We start from the raw sequence: 23,058 nt of genomic DNA on the forward strand, positions 1-23,058 counted from the left end.
CTGGACACCTACGAGGCAGCACGGGACCTCATTGCCATGACGGTGCAGTCCCCAGCCCTGCAGGTGCGGGCCCAGGCACCATCAGCAGCACCGGCGACGGCACTGGCTACAGCCTCTATCCCAGCACAGCACGGGGCTGTGGCACCTATGGCGGCCCCACCTCTAGTTCATCATCATGGCAAACCTATGATGTTGTGGTGCCGCTCACCATCTCCCCGGTACCATCCGGCTCCACCCTGGCGTGGTCTGGCACAGAGTACTCGTCCAAGTCAGACGCAGAGTCTTCTGTCTCTAGACGCAGCCACTACTGCTCCTGGTCCCAGCACTGGTCCCAGCACTACAGACTGGTGGAATCATTGGCACCGGCGGTCACCTGGCTGTCCCAGTGGCAGGGCCCAGTCCAATGGCCCTTTTGGACCCCTTGGGCCTACCATCAGGGTCAGGGCTCCAGGCTGGCATCGGTGGCATCTGCACCCTGTGCCCCCCACCCCCAGCAACCTCGCTAGCTCGCCAAATCCCAAGGGCTCCTTAGGACCCCGCTCGAGACAGGGACTCTGGGCTGTCGTGCTCAGGCGCAGAACCCGAACCAGCGCCATCAGTGACACTAGAGCCACCTCCAGTCACGGGAGGCTCCAAGATACCTGACCTGGCCTCCAGAGAGCTAGAAGGGCAGGAAGACCTTGTCCCACAGGCATCCTCCTCCTCCTCGCCAGACCAGGCGGTGGCGGGCACCACCACCACCCTACCAGCAATGGACACCAAGGGACATCAGGACCTCCATAGGAGGGTGGCCCTAAACCTCAATCTCCAGGCAGAGGAGGTCATGGAGGAGTCTGACCCAATGGTGGACATCCTTGCTCCTGAGGGTCCTTCTAGGGTGGCCTTGCCGCTCATAAGAACAATCCAAAACACCGCTAAGGTGGTCTGGCAGACTCCAGCCTCTATACCACCCACCACTAAAGGGGTGGAAAGATGCTATTTTGTGCTGCAGAAAGGGTATGAACACCTTTTCACCCACTCCTAACCGGGGACTCTGGTGGTCAATGTGGAAAATCACAAAGAGCGGCAAGGTCAGTCGGGTCCCGCACCTAAGTCACGGGACGCTAAGAAGCTGGACCTTTTTGGCCGGAAGGTCTACTCGACCAGGGGGCTCCAGCTTCGAATGGCCAACCAGCAAGCGGTACTCAACCAGTATACTTTCAACTCTTGGAGCTCGTTTGCAAAGTTCCAGGAGTTGCTCCCGGCTGACTCACGCAAGGAGTTTAGCATGCTCCTTGAGGAGGGCAGGGTGGTCTCCAGAACCTCCCTCCAGGTCACGTTAGATGCGGTGGACTTGGCGGCTCAGATAATAGCCACCGCCATCACAATGAGAAGCAGTGTGTGGCTCCAGGTGTTGGGGATACCACCTGAGGTGCAGAATGCAATCCAAGACCTCCCCTTTGACTGTCCGGGCCTGTTCGCCCAAAATACGGATACACGCCTGCACAGCCTTAAGGGCTCACGGGTGACTTTGAAGTCTTCGGGTATCCACACCCCTGCACCTCAAAGAAAGCATTTTAAGCCTCAGCCCCCATCCCGCTTCTACTCTGGGCCTCCTAGGCGAGACTCGACAAGGAGACGGGGCACAAATAATAGGGGGCACCCGCCACAGTCTTCCTCAGGCCAAGGCCAGGGTTTGGCCAAACAGCCCCCTGGCCTGAAGCCAAACTTTTGAAGATGCGCCCGAGGACGGAGCATCAATTTCAGTCTCGGATCCTTACCCCCCCTTTGTGAATCGACTCTCCCACTTCTACTGTGCTTGGTCCCAGATCACGTCTGATCACTGGGTCCTCAGCACAGTAGGGGTGGGATATTCTATCTAATTCTGTTCCTGCTCATCCTCCCATCCCCCTTCCCCGTCCCTCTTCAGGGACCCTTCTCATGAACAACTCCTCTTGCAGGAGGTGCAATCACTTCTCGCTCTAGGGGCAATAGAGGAGATTCCTCAAGAGTTCAGGGGCAAGGGGTTCTACCCCTGCTATTTCCTTATCCCCAAGGCCAAGGGTGGGATCCGGCCTATCCTGGATTTGCGAGACCTCAAAACATTCATAAGGAAAGTGAAGTTTCGCATGATCTCTCTGGCCACCATCATTCCTCCCCTGGATCCGGGGGACTGGTACGCTGCCCTCGACTTGAAAGATGTCTACTTCCATATATCCATTATCCCGGCCAACAGACGATTCCTGAGATTCGTGATCAGTGGCCAGCACTATCAGCTCTCGGCGGCCCCCTGGGTATTCACCAAGCGTATGGCGGTCGTGGCAGCCTTCCTCCGCAAACGTCAGGTGCAAGTATTCCCGTACCTAGACGACTGGCTCATCAAGTCCGAGTCCCAAGCACGGGCTGCAGAGCATGTGTCCCTGGCCAGGGCCATATTCCACAGGCTGGGCCTCATATTGAATGTGCCCAAATCCACACTGGCCTAGATGCAGAGAATAGAATTCATAGGGGCTCTCTTGGACTCCATGCAAGCCAGGGCGTTCCTGCCCGAGCTGCACTTCCAAGCACTCAAGGACATTATCGAAAACTTTCGCTTGTTTCCCACAACCACGGCCAGAAATTGCATGAAACTATTAGGGCATATGGCAGCTTGCACATAAGTGGTCCAGCCGCCAGGTTACACCTTCGGCCCCTCCAGGCATGGTTGGCGCAGGTGCACAGGCTGGGTAGGGACCCGCTGGACACAATAGTTACCCTCCCCCCTCGCATCCTCGAGTCTCTCCACTTGTGGCTGCAACCACAAGTTGTCTGTGCCTTTGCCAAACCCCAGCCTACGCTATCCCTAGTCACAGATGCCTCAGCGCTCGGTTGGGGAGCGCACCTGGGCAATATCAGAACCCAAGGCCTGTGGTCCTACACAGAACTATCGCGGCATATCAACGTAAGGGAGCTGAGGGCTGTTTGTCTGGCATGCCAAGCGTTCCAGGCCCGCCTGCAGGGTGCATGTGTGTCGGTGCTGATGGACAACACTGCACCAATGTTCTATATAAACAAACAGGGTGGTGCTCGCTCCTCTCCCCTGTGCCAGGAAACCCTCGAGCTGTGGGATTTTTGCATTGCCCACTCGATACACTTAGAGGCGTCGCACCTTCCAGGAGCGAAAAAGGAGCTAGCTGATCACCTCAGCTGCTCATTTCACTGTCACGAATGGTCCCACAGGCCGGACATCGCACACTCAATTTTCCAGAGGTGGGGCTCTCCCCACATAGACCTGTTCGCGACGCGGAGCAACAGGAAGTGCCTGAGGTTCTGCTCTTTCCTGAACCACAGCCCAGGCTCCATTGCAGATGCCTTTCACCTTTCATGGATGAGTCACCTGCTGTATGCGTTCCTGCCCTTCCCTCTCATACACAAAGTCCTCCTCAAGACTCGCCGGGACGGTGCTTCCTTGATCCTCATAGTGCCAGTGTGGCCCCGCCAGCACTGGTTCACCATGCTGTTGAACCTCTCAGTGGACAGATTGGTGACGCTTCCTGTGTGCCCGACCCTAATCACACAGGACCACGGCTGTCTGCAACACCGCAATCTGGAGCCCCTCCACCTCATGACATGGAAACTCCATGGATGAACCTTCTTGAGCTTCAGTGTGCGGACCCAGTGAGGGAGGTCCTGCTGGGAAGTAGGAAACCCTCTACTCGTGCCACATACCTGGCAAAGTGGAAGTGTTTTTCCATTTGGTCTCGGCAAAGGGGAACCGAACCACAGCTAGCGCCAATTCCCCTTATTTTGGACTACCTGTTATACCTTAAGCAGCAGGGTTTAGCAATATCATCTCTCAGTGTAGACCTTGCTGCCATTTTGGCCTTTCACCTGGGGGCAGCGGGTGGGTCAGTCTTTGGTAATCCCATGGTGGGCAGGTTTCTCAAGGGCTTAGACATACTTTATCCCCAGGTACGATGGCCTGTTCCCCAGTGGGACCTCAGTCTGGTCCTGTCTGCACTCATGGGGCCCCCTTTCGAGCCCATGGAAACCTGCCCTCTGTCCTACCTTTCCTGGAAGTTGGCCTTTCTGGTGGCCATAACCTTGGCCAGAAGGGTCTCCGAGCTCAGAGCTCTGACTTCCAAGCCCCCCTATATGGCCTTTTATAAAGAAAAGGTGCAGCTACGCCCTCACCCTGCATTTCTGCCAAAGGTAGTCTCCCAGTTTCCTGTGCACTAAGACATATTTTTACCTGTGTTCTTCCCTAAGCCCCATGCCAATAACAGAGAGCGCATGTTCCATTCCCTGGACGTTAGATGTGCCCTAGCATTCTACATTTAGTGCACAAAGCCATTTCGTAAGTCACCACAGCTCTATTGCAATCACAGAAAGGATGAGGGGGCTCCTGATCTCATCCCAGTGCATTTCGTCATGGATCACATCCTGTATCAGGACTTGCTACGATCTGGCAAAAATTCCAGCCCCTCTGCTTACGGCACACTCCACGAGAGCGCAGGCGTCGTCCGCAGGATTCCTGGCGCAGGTCCTTATCCAGGACATATGCAAGGCAGCAACGTGGTCTTCCATCCACACCTTCACGTCACACTATGCCATTACCCAGCAGGCAAGGGACGATGCAGTCTTTGGCTGGGCAGTCCTGCACTCAGCAACCAGGTGATCTCCGACCCCTCCCCCAGGGAAACTGCTTGGAAGTCACCTATTGGAATGCACATGAGCAATCACTTGAAGAAGAAAAAATGGTTACCTACCTCTCGTAACTGTTGTTCTTCAAGAAATGTTGCTCATGTCCATTCCAAATCCCACCCGCCTCCCCTCTGTCAGAGTATTCAGGCAAGAAGGAACTGAGCAGGCGGTGAGTTGGCAGGGACCTATATACACTGCCATAAAGGCGCCACATCAGGGGTCTCCACAGCTGACCCAACGGGTACAGCTAGGGGAAAAACCTTCCAACGATCGTGCACGCAGTGCACGCCCACCTATTGGAATGGACATGAGTAACGCATCTTGAAGAACATCAGTTACAAGAGGTAGGTAACTGTTTTTTCACCTGCGCTCTTTAAATGCTAGCAATACATTGATGATGCCCATCTCTACAAATCTTTTATCTCAAGAACAAACCGTACCACTACCCTACTATCTTGGTGCCTGAATGAGGTCTGATCTTAGATGAGGAGCAGCTGGCTAAAATTAAACCCAGGGAAGAAAGAAGTGATGCTATTAGGTAGAGAGAAGCACTTGAGAGTTAGCCAAAAGCCAAACCATCACTCTCAACAGAAAGCATTTGCCACACTAGTGTCAACACAATATGCAACCTAAGAGTTCTCCTGGCCTCCTTCCAGATTCTAGGTGGCCAAATAGCAACTATCCTCTTCCCCCTCAAGCTGGCTAGGAGACTTCATCCCATCCTGTCAAGCACAACCTGGTCAAAGTGACCCGTGAGTTGGCTCCATAGGATGTCAAAGTTAGTTTGAATTCCTAGGTTTGGTCTTCAGAGCTCTTATTAGGTCATAATAACAACCCAGAGACTGTTTCTCCTTCATGACCACAAACTCCTGAGAGACCTGCAGTCATCAAGTGCAATGCAGTTCTTACCGGATCGGGAAAGGCTGGCAGGAGCTGGAGACAGAGCCATGTCTGTTCAGTGGCCTTCCACGAGAGACGAGGATGACCACAAACCTGTCTGCCTGCAGGACCACAGGCAAGAGTCACCTCTGTTTCATAGTCTGCCAGTAAACATTACTGTGGTGACGTACATTACTACGTAAAAATACAGAAACTCCTCTACTCTGTCTTTCTTTACAAGTGGGGGAGAATATGCAGCAAGAGAAGCTAAATTCTAGCCAGCCCTATCCTCTTCTGAATGTGAAGAGAAGAAAAGACTACGACCTTGTGTTGATCTTTTATATACATTAAGCATTCTGATATCATGGTGATGGGCAGAGTATAAATACTGGGATGGGTAGTGTCAAATCATGGAGGGGGGCAGAACATTGAGTTTGGATGTGTTGGGGGCAGATGATGAGCCTGAGCGTAGACTCTCCAATGCAGATGCCCTGGGAACATCTCCTTGTTGGGTGCCTCCTGTTTGAAATCCCGTTTTGTTGTTTTGATGCCCACTCTTGGTGCTGGAGTTCCAGTTGGACATGTCTCCTGCAGGCTGTAAAGCTTTGAAAGTTCATTCTCTGGGCTTTGTTGCAATAATCTAAAATAACTTATTGACCTTCAGTTTCCTGATGGAGTTGAGTTAAAGGCCCAAGGGACACAACAGCAGGGAGGGTTCTTGTTTGGTTTGTAATTTTAAAAAACCAAGAGAGATGAGAGCTGTCTCTGGTCTGCCTTTAAAAACAACTCTAACCCTTTTTATTTAATACCGTTTTTGATCTGTGTATGATATTGTTTCACCTGCCTTCAAGTAGGAGCTGTAGATGCTTCAAATGGATTGGAAGGTTGTCCGTGTTCCCTCTAGCCTCTTGAAGGGACCAGTGTCCTTGTCAGAAATGTGATTTCTTTACAGTGGTACACTCCACTGAATCACGCCAGATATTGCCTGCTCTGTGGGTAGCAACGTTATGCTAGAGGGACTGGTTTCGGCTCTCCTGCAACAGACAAAGAAGAGACTGGAACAAGAAATTGATTTCCTCCATTATCTCCATTTCACTGATGGGGAAATTGAGCCACGGAAAGCTTAACACCAACATTTCCAGAAGTGGCCATTGAATTTTGGATTAATTTTCAGAGGCCCAACCTGAAATATTTTGGGTCTGGTTTTTCAGAGGTGCTGAGCACCTGGAGAATCCCCTGATTTCATCTTGAGTCTCGGGTGCTTCCACAAATCAGGCCTTGGGTGTGGCCCTTTCCGAAAAATGTTGTCCGTAACCTCTTTGTGGCTCAGCTTCCCTCTCTGTAGAATTGGAATAACACCCGCCTCTCATATAGCAAGCAGCCTGCTCTTGGAGCTGTTTTTAGCATGGCTTTGATGCAGCGTCTGAACTGGCAGCTTTCTTGGAGCATCCTGGAAGGGTGTTGAGCTTTCACCAGCTGTTAAGTGAGAGGTGACAGGGAGCTGGCTGCTGCCATACCACTGCATGTGTGAAAGGGGGGAAGGCAGCAGTCAGTGGCCATCAGCAGTGGCACTGTGGCTTCTGACGTTTGCTGTGTGGTATTGTCCGTGATTTCACTAGCTCAGGCACCGAGGGAAGTTCATCAGCTCTTGGTTTTATGAATCAGATAGAGGCAGATTTCCCTGCAGAGCTAATATCACACCCCGTTCACTCCCATTTCCTTTTGTGCAGTACTAGAGGTGGTTGCAGGGCAGGATCAAGTGGCGTGGGGAGCTCTGCACTTGAGTAGCAGGGGCTGCTGCAGTCAAGGTTGAGGACAGAACCATGTGGGTTCCCAGGACTGCAATTGCAGGGAGTGCTCCAGATCAAGACAGATGGATCAGCAGAGCTGTGGGAGAAAAAGCTCCCATAGCAGCAGCCAAGGCTGTCTAAAGCTCCTTTTGTGGGGAGAAGAAACATTTCCCCCAGAGCCCGTCTCCCCTAGACACGCAAAGCTAAGATGCAATGCATATCGCAGTTCCGCTGCATGGTGTGGGGTGAGTTGTAGAGGGGATGTGTGGGGGAATCTCCAGTCCTGGGACATGCTTCGTGCCAGCTCTATGAGCAGCCATGTGGGCGTGTGTACTGGGGGGCCAGGTGTCTGTGGCAGTGATGTGGCCTGTGCACTCTAGCTGTGGGTGGGGAGTGGCGCTGTAAATGCTGTACAGGTCATGGGGCACGATGAGGACCCCTGTGTCTGGCACCCAGGCAAAAACCATTTACCTGGGCTTTGTGCAGCAGCTTCACACACTGTCCCTCACTTCACTGTGGTTCCTCTAGGAATCATTGTTTGAAAAAGGTTGCCCTGCTGTTGCTATTGACCACCTGGGTTTTGCTAGCCTGGCTCAGCCACCTGCTCCTCAGCTGGGGAGCCCTGCACAGTATCCCCCATTTCATTATTAGACCAAGCAGCCAGTTCTGGGTCAGGAATCAAGAAGGCTAAAGACTCACGCAGGTCTGGCCCCCTTGGCGTGAACCTTCCGGGCTTTAAACATTGGTGTTTGTTCATAATGATGCTGTGCCAGGGGCAAGGCCGCCCAGAGCTGCCCTCCCTGGGAGGTGTGGGATTTCGGGCCAGGCCAAGGTTTTCAAGAGCCGGCAGGGCTGTTCTCTGCTCTGTCTAGTGTGCCGCTCTGCTCCCTGCCGTTCAAACACAGAAATGTTACCTTCGTGCTTGTGATAGTCATGGGATTAACGGAGCAGTAGAAGAGGGGATGGACTTGTGGACAGAGCACTGGCCTCGGGAGATCGGAGTTCAGTTCCTTGCTCCACCACATGCTCCCCGTGGGACCCTGGGCAAGTCACTTAACCGCCCCGTGCCTCACTTCCCCCATCAGCAAAATGGGAGTTGATACCTCCCTACCTCAGAGGGGGAGGGATAAAATCCAGCCACGAGAGGCAGTGACAGTGCTGCAGAGAGACTCTCTCAGGGAGTTTATTCTCCATGGCCCATTTGCTTAGCAGAGAGGCTTCTTGAGGCAGCTAGTGAGGACGGAAACCTGTCTGCTAGACTGAGACCCCCCAAACTGGCTGCACACTGTCTGTGGTCACAGCTGTCAATCAGGACTTTACAGTGGATATGAGCTAGTGATGTAGGAGTGTCTGTATCCCATCCCTTGCACTGTTCATTCCTTTATCTCCTCTTGCTGTTTAAAGTCCCCTTTCCAGCACCGTCACCCTTTCTTGCTGTTCTGTTAATACAGCTTGTGTCCTTCGTCCCTTCTGCTTTCCAGGCCCTGCAGCTACAGAGCAGGGATCATGCTGCAGCGAGTTGGCAGAGGCTGTCTCGGCATTGGGCTATTTGGGGACATGGGTTTGAGCCTGTGCTGCGCATCCCAAAATAAAGTTACCGGTTATTTTAAAAGAAAAAACAACCCGCCTGCCGTCTCCACCCCCAAATCGCAGCATTGCCATCAACAGTCAGCCCCCTCTGCCAGGCAAACCGTAAGAGATGTCAAACTACACAGCTGCTGGGCGGGCGAGGTGTGGGTGTTAGTCAGAGTGTCCAGCTGTTCTTTCAATGTGGAGTCCATCCCCTCAAGTCCCCTGAGCCTTGCTGGTTTGATCCTGCATGGTACCAGTGTGAGTCTTCTCCTGTTCGTGCCCTCCTCCCGCCCCCAGTCCAGCTCAGCTGGCACCTGCGGGTTCAGAAAGGCATGCTTCAGCGAGACTGCCTCTTCCAGCAGCTGGTGCAGAGCTGGACTCATTGGATCGCTGAAAGCCTTACAGTGGGCTAGTGAGGAGGGAGGGACGGGGGACTGTGGCCAAGGGTGAGGGGAGTAGCAGGGGTGGGAAAGTTGTCTGAAATCTCATGAAGTAGCCTCAAACTCCCCTTCCCTTGCATTTCTGGAAGGAGCTGCTTGATCTGTCTTTTCTGGATTATCTGAATCACTCCAAGAAGCGCTGAGCATGTGCTGAGGACTCTCACAGCCGTGCTGAGGGGTGGGCTTTCAGGCTCAGCAGGTCCCTGGCCGGAGCAGTAGCCGGGCCTCTGCGGAGCCCCCCTTGCTCGTGTCAGTTACCAAGTGCTTCAGTAACAACAGCAGAGGAACATCTGCTTTTCAGGGCCCTGCGAATGAAACACAGACACTGGCCCAGGTTCATCCCTGCGGCAAATCCATTGAACGCAGCGGGGTTCACACCAGGATTTAATTTTACCCCATCTCTAGGCTGGTGGGAGAGGAGGCCAATTCTCTGCCAGGCATGGAGCTGAGTCCTTGAGGCTTCTGCACAAGTTTCAGCTTGTCCTGTTGAAGAGGGTTTGATTTGCTTTGGCTTCCCTTCCTCGGAAAGATTGCTTTAACCCTTTGGATGCCGGCTGTCGCAGAGAGAGTCTATTTCATTGGCTTCATGGCAGGACAGGCTACACAGGTTAAAGCCCGAGGGTTTACCTGGACTAGCTAACATGCCTTGTCCTCACTGGGATTGTAACATGTGCTAGCTTAACATGGGTTACAAATACAACTTTTTTCCTGGTGACGACACAGCCTCTGTGCATAGGACAGATGTAACTGTCGGAACGGGGTAAGTGGGGTGGGCTCCATTGACATTGGTAGCAGCTCATCAGGTGTTAAGCTGTGCTGATGTAGGTTGGCAGGGTGTGATGTAGCATAACCCAGTGTACTGGCAGCTCTGGGGAAAGCCTCCTAATGGAACCCTAGCTAATGTCATTTGGGGATTGACTTGAAAGATCTGCAGCGCAACCCACGGGAATCTAGCATTCTCCCCAAATGCAGCATCCTCTATCTTTGCTCAGCTGAGCACATTGAGCCAGCGAAGGTTGGCCCTGTCCCATAACTAGCCCCCCCGGATGGTTACCCTCTGAGGAATCAGTGTGTTCTGAAACACTCGTACTGAAAACTAGGATTGATTTTTTTCAGAGTAACAGCCGTGTTAGTCTGTATTCGCAAAAAGAAAAGGAGTACTTGTGGCACCTTAGAGACTAACCAATTTATTTGAGCATCCGATGAACTGAGCTGTAGCTCACGAAAGCTTATGCTCAAATAAATTGGTTAGTCTCTAAGGTGCCACAAGTACTCCTTTTCTTTTTGAGGATTGATTTTGTCATCTAACCGGAAATGCTCTGGGGTTAAATTTGCACAGCTGCAGGGCCACAACTCACTGTCAGTTCAAAGTAGAATGCATCCCCATTCCATCCCAAGGAGAACACAGGTAGGGCACTATACGATGAACAGGCTGCTCTGAACCTTGCGGCCTCTCCATGGGTCCAGAGCAGAGATCCTCAGCCTCTTTTCATACCATGGCCTCCCTGTGCAGCCACTCACTGAAATTCTTCTCCTCAGATGACTCCCACAGTCCTTTGCATGCTCTTGTGATGTTTGAGAGAAGAATGTGGAAATGGGCACGGTGGTTTGGGTGGTAACTCCAGGAGCCCAGTCCTGTGATGAGATGAGCATCCTCTATTCCTTTGACTGTCTTCTCTGTCCTCTACCCTGTGCTGTCCATGGTATTTCTAAGGCACCTCTTGTGATATCTAAGTGCCAAGTTGAGGGGCGTCAGCACCTTTCAGCATCTCACTGGTTCAGGCCCTGGTGTCTGAGGTGGACAAGGTCCAAATGACTGGATTTTGGCCTGAGACCAAGGGTAGAAGTAGAGTCACAGCTCCCTTGAGTGTTACAAGCCACTGACTGGGAACTGCTGGTCAAGAGAATCACACTGAGAGATGGCCCTGTGATGTCATGGTGCTTGCAGAGTGATAGGATGCATGGATAACTTGTGCCTGTGCTTTCTTTCAGGAGAGGAAGCTGTGCGCCCATCCCAGGCTGGAGATCTACAAAGGAGACCGCATCTATTTCGTGTGCCCCCTGGCACGCCAAGGGGACTTCTATGTGCCGGAAATTAAAGAGATGGAGTGGAAGAGCAGAGCAGCAGAGACAGACGATGCACAGACAGATATCACAGGTACCCGTAGGGCACATGCATGTTTCTCTTGCTTTCCTGTTGAAGTCAGTGCTTTCCAGAGTTGTCTGGATGCAGGTGTCCCCAGGCCCCTCTGAGGCAGTGATGCTATATGGACAAAGCAGACACAGTGGAGGGGGAGGCTGGTGATTTTACCCCTCCATTCACTGAGCAGCTGTAATTGAAGCATCTTGTTTCTTTAAAGGAGCAACTTCCATTAAGTTCCAGCAGCGCCCAGAGCCTGTAACACAATTACTCCTGATTTCAAACAAGTCACCTCCTATCCCTTAGATTGAAATAAGTGTTGATCTTGTCACCCACTTGACCCCTGGGGTATAGGCCACATCTTGCATAGTACATGGTCATACTTATAATATCAAATAAACAGTAAGCTAGTCTCAATTTGAACTATTGTGGTGCTACTGCCCTACTTATAATAGCATTACTTGGATTACTGCAACTTAGTCGTAGTCACTTTTTGTCCTCACATAGCTCTGTCTTGAGCTCTTGTGCATCTGTCGTGTTTGGAGTCCTAAGTAATTTAAACAACAACTTTCTAGAGCCAGCACTTGAATTATCCAATGGCACCTGCTTAACGAGATCTGCTGAAGTCTCTGTGTATCTAGAAAGGAAGTGATTGTAGGGGCGTGACAGCAGTGCTACGCTCTCCTATCATGGCACTACTGCTGTTATAACTCAGAATGCTAGTTGCTCACCCCATGTGCTCACACTTTAGTGGAACCAAAATATATGTGACTCATAATTGCTCTCTATAAGCTGCAAATATTTTACATCTGGGACATACATTAGATGATACACTGTCTTGTGAAATACTGTGAAAGCAGCCCCTTTTGCACATTTCAGGTCAGATATACTTATGTAATAGCATTTAAAAATGTGACATACTCTTTATGTATATGTCATATACACGTCTTTTCCACATGGACAGACTTATGATATTTTTCTTTTGCACTTCTTTAATTTTGAATTTCTTTCATTTGTAATCACGTGTACCGTAAACATGAAAAGGGGAAGCTGTTTTCTGAGATCTTTGTTCATTCAGCAGTACCAATATCAGGCCGGTCAGAGTCCTGGCTCTTGCACAGTGCTCTCAACTCTTCCCCATTTCGTGTAGCTTTACAATGGGCTCATCCGTGATCTGATCACATGACGCTGTAATGTCACATGCTGTTTGGACCAATGCAGTATTTTGTTGCACTGGACTGGCACTCTTTTCTATAACTTTAGGTGCGTGTGCACAGCATTGGACCGGTCAGATTTTTATAAACAGACACATTTTTGTGCACATTTAAGTTTGCTGTGGTTACATGTGAGCATTTTTGTCAATATAGTTTCAAAAATTGGGGTCTGTATTAACTTGGTGAGATAATGTGGAGAAAAACTCTAATGCATAGACCCAAGGGGCAGAGTTAAGGTGTTCAGAGCCTTCTCTCTGAATTACCTGACTTTAATTTAACATGGGTTTTGATCCGTATTATATGTGGTGGGCCTAGCTTTGATATAGCTATAGAAAAATAGAGATCTCTTTATGTAAAGAGAGGGAAAATGAGAGAGAATGTTCCCCAGAGATGGTTAAAATTCCTCTTGCTGGCTAGTGACTGGGCGAGAAGGAAGTTATTTTGCAGATTTCATGTCATGAGACATTTGGATTGTCCATATGTGAGTTACGATGCAATGCTGTCCGCCCAAGTCTGCAGAGAGCCAGCCTGAAACAACGGCCTTGAGAGGTTTAAATTGCCTTGAATGTAAATGTCACTGTTTACTTCACTGCTGATCATTTGATCATAAACAATAGTGGGACTGTGGGTGGAGCTGTGCTATATTGTGGGGGCCCTGTGTAGCCATGCCCCTTTCACACCCATTCCGAGCCCTTTTCAGCCCTGTTCCATGTGATTCTATAATGTCAAAGAAACCCAAAGCAACTGTGACACCATTTTAACCAGTAGGATTTCAGTGTGTGAATAAGAGCAGACCAACTGCATGATGGTTGGCTGAGTTACCACCGAGGTCATAACCCCACCACACATCTCTCTGATGTCACCGTCTCACCAATGTTAGCATAACTGCCTTGAAGTCAAACTCTTAAGTCAGCTACTAGAGTAATGGGGCCATGCAAGTAGCAGCTGGATAGAAAACACCTCTTCAGGGAGGAATGCTAGTGGCGTGGAGAGACTTTTATCTCTAGCTTGCTGCGTGGCATCCAGTCCTGGTAAGCAGCGACCAAAAATGGTTTCTCGTTGATGGCTGTTCAGTGCCCAGTGTGAAATGAATTGTTGATTTTAGGCCAGTTTCTAGTGGGCAGGTGACCACATCAAACAACCCCCAGCACATGTGGCCTGCTTGTTGGCAGTCACAGTAGAGAGCCCAAGGACTGAATGGGCTATGGGGATTGAACAACTAGCTCACTCCTTGAAGGGGTCTCCCCAGGTGTGGTTTGGGGCCCATTCATGGGGGCGCCCAAACTGCCATTGACCATGCTGTTCCTGTTGTGGAGATGGAGTGACCTGAGCTGCCAATACATCACCTGTCAGCAGCATGAACGTATAGAAAGAAATAAACCCCAAATAGGCAATTCTCAGGTCTCCCTGTGGCGCTGCCCGCTGGCTATTAACATTGCATTTGGATCCAGGGAGCGGGACATCCCTGGCACTCTCTCTGTTCTACTCACAGCTGAGTTAAAGTCAGGCCTCGCCTGTGAGTTGAATAGAAAGGTTTCTTTTTGCTTTTTTAAAAAATGTTCTCCCTCCCTCCCCCCCGCAAGCTGTTCAGAGCAAGTTCATCCCAAGTCATGGCTTCTTCAACCACACACCCTGGAGGGGTCAGGAATATAATGACCACCAGCTCCCAATGTTTCTTTATTCATTTTCTCTTGATTTCTGCTACCTATATTCTGGTCATGTGGGTGTTGTGGGGAAGCCACAGTGGCCCAGTTCTGACCCACAACTTTGTTTTCTCACACTCACATGGGTTGGATCAGCACTTGACCCTCAGATTGCTCTCTCGATCCGCCTAATTTTGTAAAGGTCTCTGTAGAGCGGTGCATGTCGAAGGGATCAGCTGGCGGCCTGTTCCCTGCAGGGGACCTCACTTCTCGGGCCAGATTCTCAGTGGGTGTAAATCAGTGTAACTGTCGTGTGTATATCGCTTTATACCTAGTTATCCTTGGTTGTGTTGTATGTATATCAGGTGGTAGCTGACCACAGGATGAGCACGGTCAGTGCCCTTTCCTTTGGGCCCAATTCTGTGAGATTCTGAGCATTGCCTGAGTGGTGGTGTGCCCCTCCTATTCTCACTGAGGCAAATGGAAATTGAGGGTGCTCAGCACTGAGCAGGGTTGGACCCTTTCTCATCACCCTCTCCTTCCCTTCCCTCTTCTCATTCAGCTGCGATTCTAAGGCCAGTCACTTCTGGATCATGGGATCATCTGGTCCAAAGCAATTAACAGACAGCAAGATTTTAACATACCCTCCTTCCAACCCTCCTCCTGGGTGTTTAAAAAACCATGTCATTCAGAATTAGGCAAAAGGAAATTCGCAGAGTATCTTTTTTTAAACCTACTTTGATTTCAGAACAGCAATAATACTTAATAATACCCTGCCCTGTTACAGCACCTTTTGTCTTCAGTTCTCCTAGCTCTTTACAAACAGCTGTATTAAAAATTCCCACGTCTGTTTGAATTAATGATTTCATTTGTGAATTTCCAGCAGAAGGCTCTGCCATTTCCCCACTGACTTTTGATGCGAACGGTATCATTCAAAACCCAACGACCTGTAGATGTGCAGCAAGAGCTTGGGGTTTTGAAGTTGAGCGGTGATCCTGTGACCTTGAAAAAAAAAATCACAGCTGTCTATCATCTTTCCTCCTTATCGAGCTGATCTCTGAGGTGCTGAGTGCCCTCCACACTGACTGACATCAATAACAGTGGCGGGTGCTTGGGAGCTCACTGGATTTGGCACAATGTGTCTATTTAATCTGTCTACACACTGGTAAAGACTCTGCCTTCCTCTCTGAGGACTGAAGCGCTCAGCATATACATTGAGCATACTGGGAGGAATTGGGGTGCTCAGGCATCTATGTGGTTCAGCACCATTCCCTTCCCTGCTCTGCAGTCATCAAGGTCATTGGAAAGACGGAATGAGATTGATGACTCTCCAGGGGCCAGTGTCAGTCACAATTAGCTTTGCTTTTGCTTAATTATTTTCAAGGGCTTTAGCACCAGCTATTGGCCCTCAGAGCCCTCACTCCAGCCTTGCCTTCAGCGGGACACTCTCTGACGTGAGCCTGTTGCCACAGGAATGAACAGAAGGTCAAAGCAAACAAAAGTACCCCCTTGCTGTGGGTGAAAGGAAGGCTGTGCTTTCTGGAGTGACTAGAGACTGATTCTTGTTGGTAGGCTCTGCTGATGAGCTCAGATGCTGCCTGTGATCCAGCTGCATCTCTACAGTCATACCTGCTGCTTATCTAGCCAGAGTGACGGGCGATCCAGGGCATCCTGTGATGTCCCCTGGTGGGGAGTCACCACTTTCAGGGAACTCACTTCTAAGATGGAAGCCGTGATGGTACAGCATGGCTCTGCCAACGCCCCTCAATCCTGACCTGCCCCCTCCTGCCCTGCTGTTCCAGTCTTAGGCTCCCCCACACTGTCTGCTGCTACTCCCCAGTCCTGACCTGCAGCACCCCCTGCTATGCCAGTCCTTGGCTTCCCTTAAGCAGAGACTGGCAATAGACTCGATTGCTTGGAGGCTTCGTGGTGTGTCCAGGGAGTTAAACTGGAACCAGCCAAATCTTCTCGTGTTTCCTTGACCCGAGGCAGGGTTTGAACACCAGCCCTGGCTGTGGCACTACGTCTGCCACCCAGCCCCTCAGGATCATTCCTTCCTATATCTTCCCTTTCTCTTTCCAGAGAGCTCTCCAGCATCTCTCCACCCAGCCCCTGGTGCCAGAGGAACCCGCTTGGTGCCCCGCCGGTGTCACAATACATCGTCTTTAGAGGCGGGCTGCAGCTGCAGCTCCTGTTGGGGAGGGGCCCGGGCAAGGCCTGGACTACCATTTCCAATACCGTGTGCCACCATTTCAGCCTGACAGGCTGGGCTGCGGGCACCCCTGCTGCTCCGCCTGCCCCTGCCCATCTCCTGGTGCCTTTTGTGCGGGGTGTGAAAAGCTGTGATTAGCTGCGACTCGCCTGTTATTACATTGATCTATTATTTAGCACGAGATGCAATGAATATTTCATAGGGCTCAGAGCCTGGCTGTGGGGAGAGGGCCAGCTCGCTGAAAGGAAGAATTATGGATTAGGTTCTTGTGCCACAGCGGGAGGCCGCTGAAGCTGGGTGAATCCTCTCAGCTCCCAGGTGGGATGCACGGAGCTGTGCTTCACTTTTTAACCCTCGCTTGCTCAGAGTGGCACAGGCCTTTTGGATGTTCCGGCACTTGCATGCCCCTCTAGCTGCTCGGTGCAGTCAGTGGCGGTCCCCTCTCTCCGGGCCAGTGAGCTCTTAAAAGAGGGAGAGATTCCTGTGACGCAGGCACGAGGCGATGGCAGCTGGAGGCGGTTACAGTTAGGTGGCAACAGCAAGACTCCTGCCTCTCCCTCAGACTAGTCGATCTTAATTCCATCCCCGTAGAGACCACGGCAGGGAGAAGGACGAGATGGGACCTGTTGGACCTTTCCCTTCTCTGCCTGCTTATTCTGCACGGATAACAAATGTTGGTGTGTTTATGACTTATAACAAGCTCCCCTTTCCTCCTAACGAAACAGCCAAAGAAATGAGGAGAGTTTCCACTAGCACTAGTGGAGGTGAACCAGTGATAGCCCAGGAGTTAAAAACATTGCAGATTCCCTGTTGTACCCATGCAGGACACACACACGGGATGTGCTGCAGTTCCTAAGGGGATTCTTAGGTACCGTTATATCTATGAGGTATGACAGATTTGGTCAGTACGTGGATGGCTGAGCACCAACTGCAGCTTGGGTGCTACAGGGTGTAGTGAGGGTGACCCGGTAGGAGGCACTCTTCCCTCGGGATCTGTACTGAGCTAACATCCAGTGTGGTGGTAGGGGTGCCGTGCTCCTGGAAGCATCGTTGTTTGTTTGTGTTACTGAAGTGGCTAGGATTACTAGACACAGACCAGGAGCCCATTTCCCCTTTTTTCTATCCCCGCTCTCGATCTCTGTCTCCCCAGTCCCTAGAATGATCTCTGTCTTCCGCGTCACCTTCACGGTGGGATGGTTCTGGCCTGTAGACTGCTTTCATAGTGTCCATCAGCACCAAATCTGCTGCCAAGGGGGACGTTGTTGTTGTCTGTTTAGTGTGCATGTACGGGAGAGAGAGAGTGTTTCTTGCCGGCAGAAGGTGCCAGATTGAGGGCCCCAGCAAGTGAAGCTCTCTGTTTTTCTCCTGGACACGTACAGGCTGGGCAACAACAGTGTAAACTCCCCGCAGCGACGGGCCTCAGTCCTGACGTGAAGGGCCCACCTGTGCTGCTGACAGTGAAGTTCAGTCTCCCTGGACCATGCAGTCCTTGGCCTCTCTGCTCGCTTGGCAATTAGTGTCACTGCAGCAGGGCTTTCTGCGGGCTGCTGCTCCTCTGCTAAGAACTAAACCCAGGCCCTGTGTCTCTTGGAGGGAAGTGTTCAAGGGGTGGCTCCCTGTCAGAATCTGACAGCGTCCATGGCAAAACACTGGCCGTTCCCTTTTCCTTTCCCCTTTGCGACGGGGCAAGGCCAGATGGCTATAGAAAAGTAGTGGGAGATAGATATATTAGCTCCAGGCTAAACAAATCCCTGATACCAGGATAAGTTAAATGGCAGCTGCTCCAGGTCAAATAAGACACCTGAGGCCAATTAAGACCTTTCCAGAAGGCAGGGAGAACGCTAGGTTGATTGGGACATCTGAAGCCAATCAGGGACTGGCTGAAACTAGTTAAAAACCTCCCAGTTAGTCAGGTGTGCGTGGATGTTAGGAGCTGTGGGAGGAAGTTGTGCTGTTGGACAGAATGAGCAGTACACACCATATCAGGCACAAGGAAGGCGGCCCTGAGGTAAGGGTGAAGTGGAGCTTGAGGAAGTGGGGGCTGCTGTGGGGAAGTAGCCCAGGGAATTGTACGTGTCATGTTTCTAAAAGGTCAGCTACCATAGCTGATACTATTAGGGTCCCTGGGCTGGAGCCCGGAGTAGAGGGTGGGCCTGGGCTCCTCCCATCTCCTCCCCCCGCCCCTTCCCCCCCCCCCCCCACTGCCGCGCGATTAATCACTGAGACTGGGAGACAACAGAGACTGTGCAAGGGAGGATAGCTTCTCCTCACCTCCCTCACTGGCTTATGATTAAAATGACTCAGTAGACTGTGACCCTTGTCTCTAGAGAGAGAAGGGTTACGTGGAGGGTCACAGTGAGCCTCTGAGGCTAGCCAGGAAACGCGGGACCCATGGAGACAAGGACAGAGCTTTGTCATACCCTTTAGAAGCCGTACAGTGTTTTCCTTCTGCTGAGAGCTGTCTCAGCCCCACATCAGCCAGGGAGGTTCAGGAAAATGCTTCTCTGTCAAACCTGCTTCACTCAGTGCTGTGCAAATCTCCCGCACAGCACAGCTTACTTAGGGGAGATCCTCCATCCCAGGAAAGAACCCCCCTTATAGTCAAACATCCTAGGCAGGGGAAAGGAACCTGCAGCATTGGCTGCACTGGCAGAGCACAGTAATAGGGCATCCTCTCTGCTGGCATCTTAGCCCTCATCTCCTCCAGCACTTTCCAATCGTTGCACCAGTGGTGGTAGCTGTAGTGACGCACTAGTGTAAACAGGGTGTGGGAATTTCATCACCATGATCCCACATTGGTAAGAACACCTGTGCTCTGTCTTGTCCATTCTACACTGGTTTATGCCCTCCGTTGCTAGCACTAGTGGAGGTGAACCAGTGATAGCCCAGGAGTTAAAAACATTGCAGATTCCCTGTTGTACCTATGCAGGACACACACACGGGATGTGCTGCAGTTCCTAAGGGTATTCTTAGATACCATTATATCTGTGAGATGTGACAGATTTGGTCAGTACTTGGATGGCTGAGCACCAACTGCAGCTTGGGTGCTGCAGGGTGTAGTGAGGGTGACCCGGTAGGAAGCATGCTTCCCTCAGGATCTGTACTGAGCTAGCGTCCAGTGTGGTGGTAGGGGTGCCGTGCTCCTGGAAGCATCGTTGTTTGTTTGTGTTACCGAAGTGGCTAGGATTACTAGACACAGACCAGGAGCCCATTGTGCTAGGCACTGTGTCAACACAGAACAAAAAGATGGCCCCTGTTCCAAGGAGCTTACAGTCTGAGCGTAAGACAAGAGATGACAGATGGATACAGGCAGATGGGGGAGTGTCGTCTTTTGGAGGACACGTAAAACTTGGAGACCCATTAAAATATCCATGCCACTTTTGGCAAGAGTAAGAGTGTTGATTTTTTTGTCCTAGCCAAATTGCAATTAAATAATTACTCTGGCATCCCAAACACCCTCACTCACTCGATAATTTCAAAAGAGAACTTATCCTTCACTTCCTCTGCCAACAAATGCTGGAGAGTGTAGCTGGTGCAGAGTGATTGCCATATTGCACCCCAGAGCTGACTGCAGCTTAGGGCTGTGCAAAGCATTACCTCTACGTTGGGTTGTAAAGAGCTTGGGCATCCAATTCTATAAATTGGAAATTAACTTTGGAGGGTTCAGATCCAGGTTCTAACATCGTGGCTGATCCTTATCTTTATCATTGGGCAGATCAAACCCAGGCATCTCTGAAATGTGGTGATCCAGATCCAAGCTTTGCGGCTCAGACCCACTTCTAATATTACTGTAGTATAAACTTGTTATAATAATTACCCATGTCTCCTTGGGTCTCCGAGGTTCCCAGTGACCACAGCCTGGAGATCCCTTCGTAGTCAGAAGAGATCCATCACTAAGTTTACACCAAGCTGGTCTGAAACTCTCTCTCTTTTTAAATAAGAAAATCTTCTTTTGGTGCCAAGTTCTTGGTTTGTGTGTCCGCTGTAGTGGCACAGCTGGGCACCACTGTGGCCTGTTGGTGTGATGCCACATCTCTGGTTTCAGTTGTCTTTGGAGAAGCAGAATAAATAACAGCGTGTCTGGTTTTCACTTGGTTGCATCTCCACATCCAAAACCGCCACATTTTGCAGATAAAACTTTCGCACCCTGCCTGTAGCTGCTTCAGTGACTGCGTCACAGCTGGAGCTGGGGAAAGCGCCGAAGAGTGAGACACACGGGGATTCACCCTATCACGTCAGGAGGCAGGTACGTTAGACAAGACGAGGTTGAAGAGATCTTGTGCAAGACACATTCAGACAGCAACACCCTGGGGTGTGTCCAGCTCTCCTCCTTGACTCTGACCACACACACACACACACACATACAGAGTAACTATAAGTCAGTCTGTGTGCATCCCAGCATCTGCAGATATAGGCAGATGTATCCGTGTGTGTATCCCCAGTATAATGGCTGGCTAGAGTATTCTTAAGAGTGGATTCCATATAGCAATTTTATAGGAGCTGTCAGAGAGCGTCTGTTGGTTGTTCAAAGGTGGTACAGTACCTGACACACTTTTCAGGGAGCCTCTAGTGGGACCTAGGGGATAGATACGCTACTTTCCATGGGAAGCAAACATCTCCCATGGATGTCAGTGTCAGACCCAAGTATGATGACCCAGGTCAGGGCTTCAAACACTTCCCCAGCTGAGTGAGTAGGAAGCGGTCCCTGGAGAGTGGTGTCACCTTCTGCAGAGCTTAAGCTTTCATTTAAAAAAAAATTTTAACCAAGATTTGGGTAAGTGGCTACAGTTTGTGGGTGGCTGCATTATTGGTGCCCAACCTGAGACTCTTAGAAAGCTGATTAACATCACAGTTATATCCAGTTATATCCACAATAAACACTGCTCAACTATTTATTCCTTTCATTGTCAGGGGGTGTGGTTTGGGGTGGGCGGATGGCCTTCGTGTTTGTAGGCCGGTAGTGTCACTAGAATGTTTCATGCTGACTAGTGAGCTTAGGCCTCAGGCTGAGGCATGAGGGGAAGTTTTCCAGCCCTGCCCCAGGTGATGAAATGCTGGTCAGTACCTCTGGGCGGGTGCACTCTCCGGTTAGCCCCTTTCTGCACTTAGTGGGGACAGGAGCTGAGAGACCTGATGGCATCATTTGTGGAGGTGAGATGGAGGCAGGAAAATTGCCACTCTCCCATTTGGGATGTTCTGAGGTTAGCTGACAAGCTTGGCTCCCCAAGAGGAACTGCATGCACTTGAGGGAACCTTGGGAGTAGGAAAGGGGCTTTTGTGCCAGGGGCCTGGCCAGAAGACCTGGTACGGAACTATCAGCTCTTTACAGTGAGCAGCCGAGGGCATCAAGATCCCCTTACTCTGTGCTTCTCACCACCTCCTCCGCCTGTCTCTTTTGGAGCTTGTGTTCTGCTGAGGTCCAGGCTGGAGTGCTTGCTGATCAGCAACTGCCACGGGTCGAGTGCCAGTACCACAACACTACTCGGCTTTATTTGGTCCAGCCTCTCTCATGCAAACTCTGTATGCTTTCTGGAGTTAAATGCAATAGTGACAGAAGGAGAGAGATTAACAGGCAGTGATGTAGGAGGCAAATAACGCTTCACAAATGAGATGGAAAGTTGAGGAAGCAAAGAGCTGATGCAAGCCTGGAGTTGCAGAGGAGGTGTCCTTGCACTAGCCGGGGGGCGGGTATGTGGGGCATAGCAAAGAGGGCAGAGAGAGTCAGGAGGGCAGTAGAGAGAATGTTAGGCTGCAGCAAAGTCCTTGCAGGGCTAGGAGGAATTGTTGATTGAGGCTGTCTGACTCAAGCAGGAGATGGTGGTACCATGGGTGGTACCTGAGTTGATTGGGTGTTTGTTACAGATTCGAAGGTGTCTGGGGATTGAATACCCTGGGCAGAAGATGTGCTGAGCACTAAAATCTTGGTACCAGTGAAATGAGGGAAGATTCTGCCACTCCCAGAAGAAGCCTGGACTTCCAAAGAGACTGGTCATCCTGCCTCAACCAACCCCCATCCACTAGTTCCGTGATAGCTACGTTCTAGCCGACCCTCCTGCTGTAAATCCACTGGAGTGATTCCTCCAGGGGTCACCTGCCCAGGTTCACAGCAACTGCCCCACTGTTGCGGGGATCCCACAGCAACCCAATGGCCCATCCCCTGCCCACCCTTGGGCTTTTCTGTCGCTGTCTCTCTTCACTCGGGGCAGCAGGCGGCACATGTAGAGCCCTCCACAGAAGGGGAGGAGTCTGCCGGAGTGGCTGGCTGAGTCTGTTCAAACATGATTGGAAGCGATAGAGAGCTGGAAAAGTAAATGCCTGGCTATAGGGGACGTGAAGCTATTTCCTGTCGCCCTCGGTATGGAACAGAGAGATGCGGCTGCTGGGGGTTACGGAACGGTGGAGCAGCACATTGGAGCCTGAAACCTTGGGTAAACTTTATTAATGCTTTTCCCTTCTGAGGCTGGCACTTTCTCTCTCCTCTTTTCTTCCTTTAGTTCATGGTGGCT

The 23,058-nt window shown here is 51.0% G+C and overlaps 1 protein-coding gene across 1 annotated transcript in view; it reads left to right on the forward strand.

Annotated features, from left to right (window-relative positions):
• TEX264 (testis expressed 264, ER-phagy receptor) overlaps positions 1-23,058 on the forward strand; it is a 129,820-nt gene that overhangs the window by 91,543 nt on the left and 15,219 nt on the right. Inside the window, exon 5 of the mRNA XM_074959853.1 lies at positions 11,336-11,501. Within this exon, the coding sequence (XP_074815954.1) occupies positions 11,336-11,501 (166 nt within the window). The remainder of the gene's footprint in view (positions 1-11,335; positions 11,502-23,058) is intronic.

Source organism: Natator depressus, chromosome 7, assembly GCF_965152275.1.
Source record: "Natator depressus isolate rNatDep1 chromosome 7, rNatDep2.hap1, whole genome shotgun sequence".
NCBI lineage: Eukaryota > Metazoa > Chordata > Testudines > Cheloniidae > Natator > Natator depressus.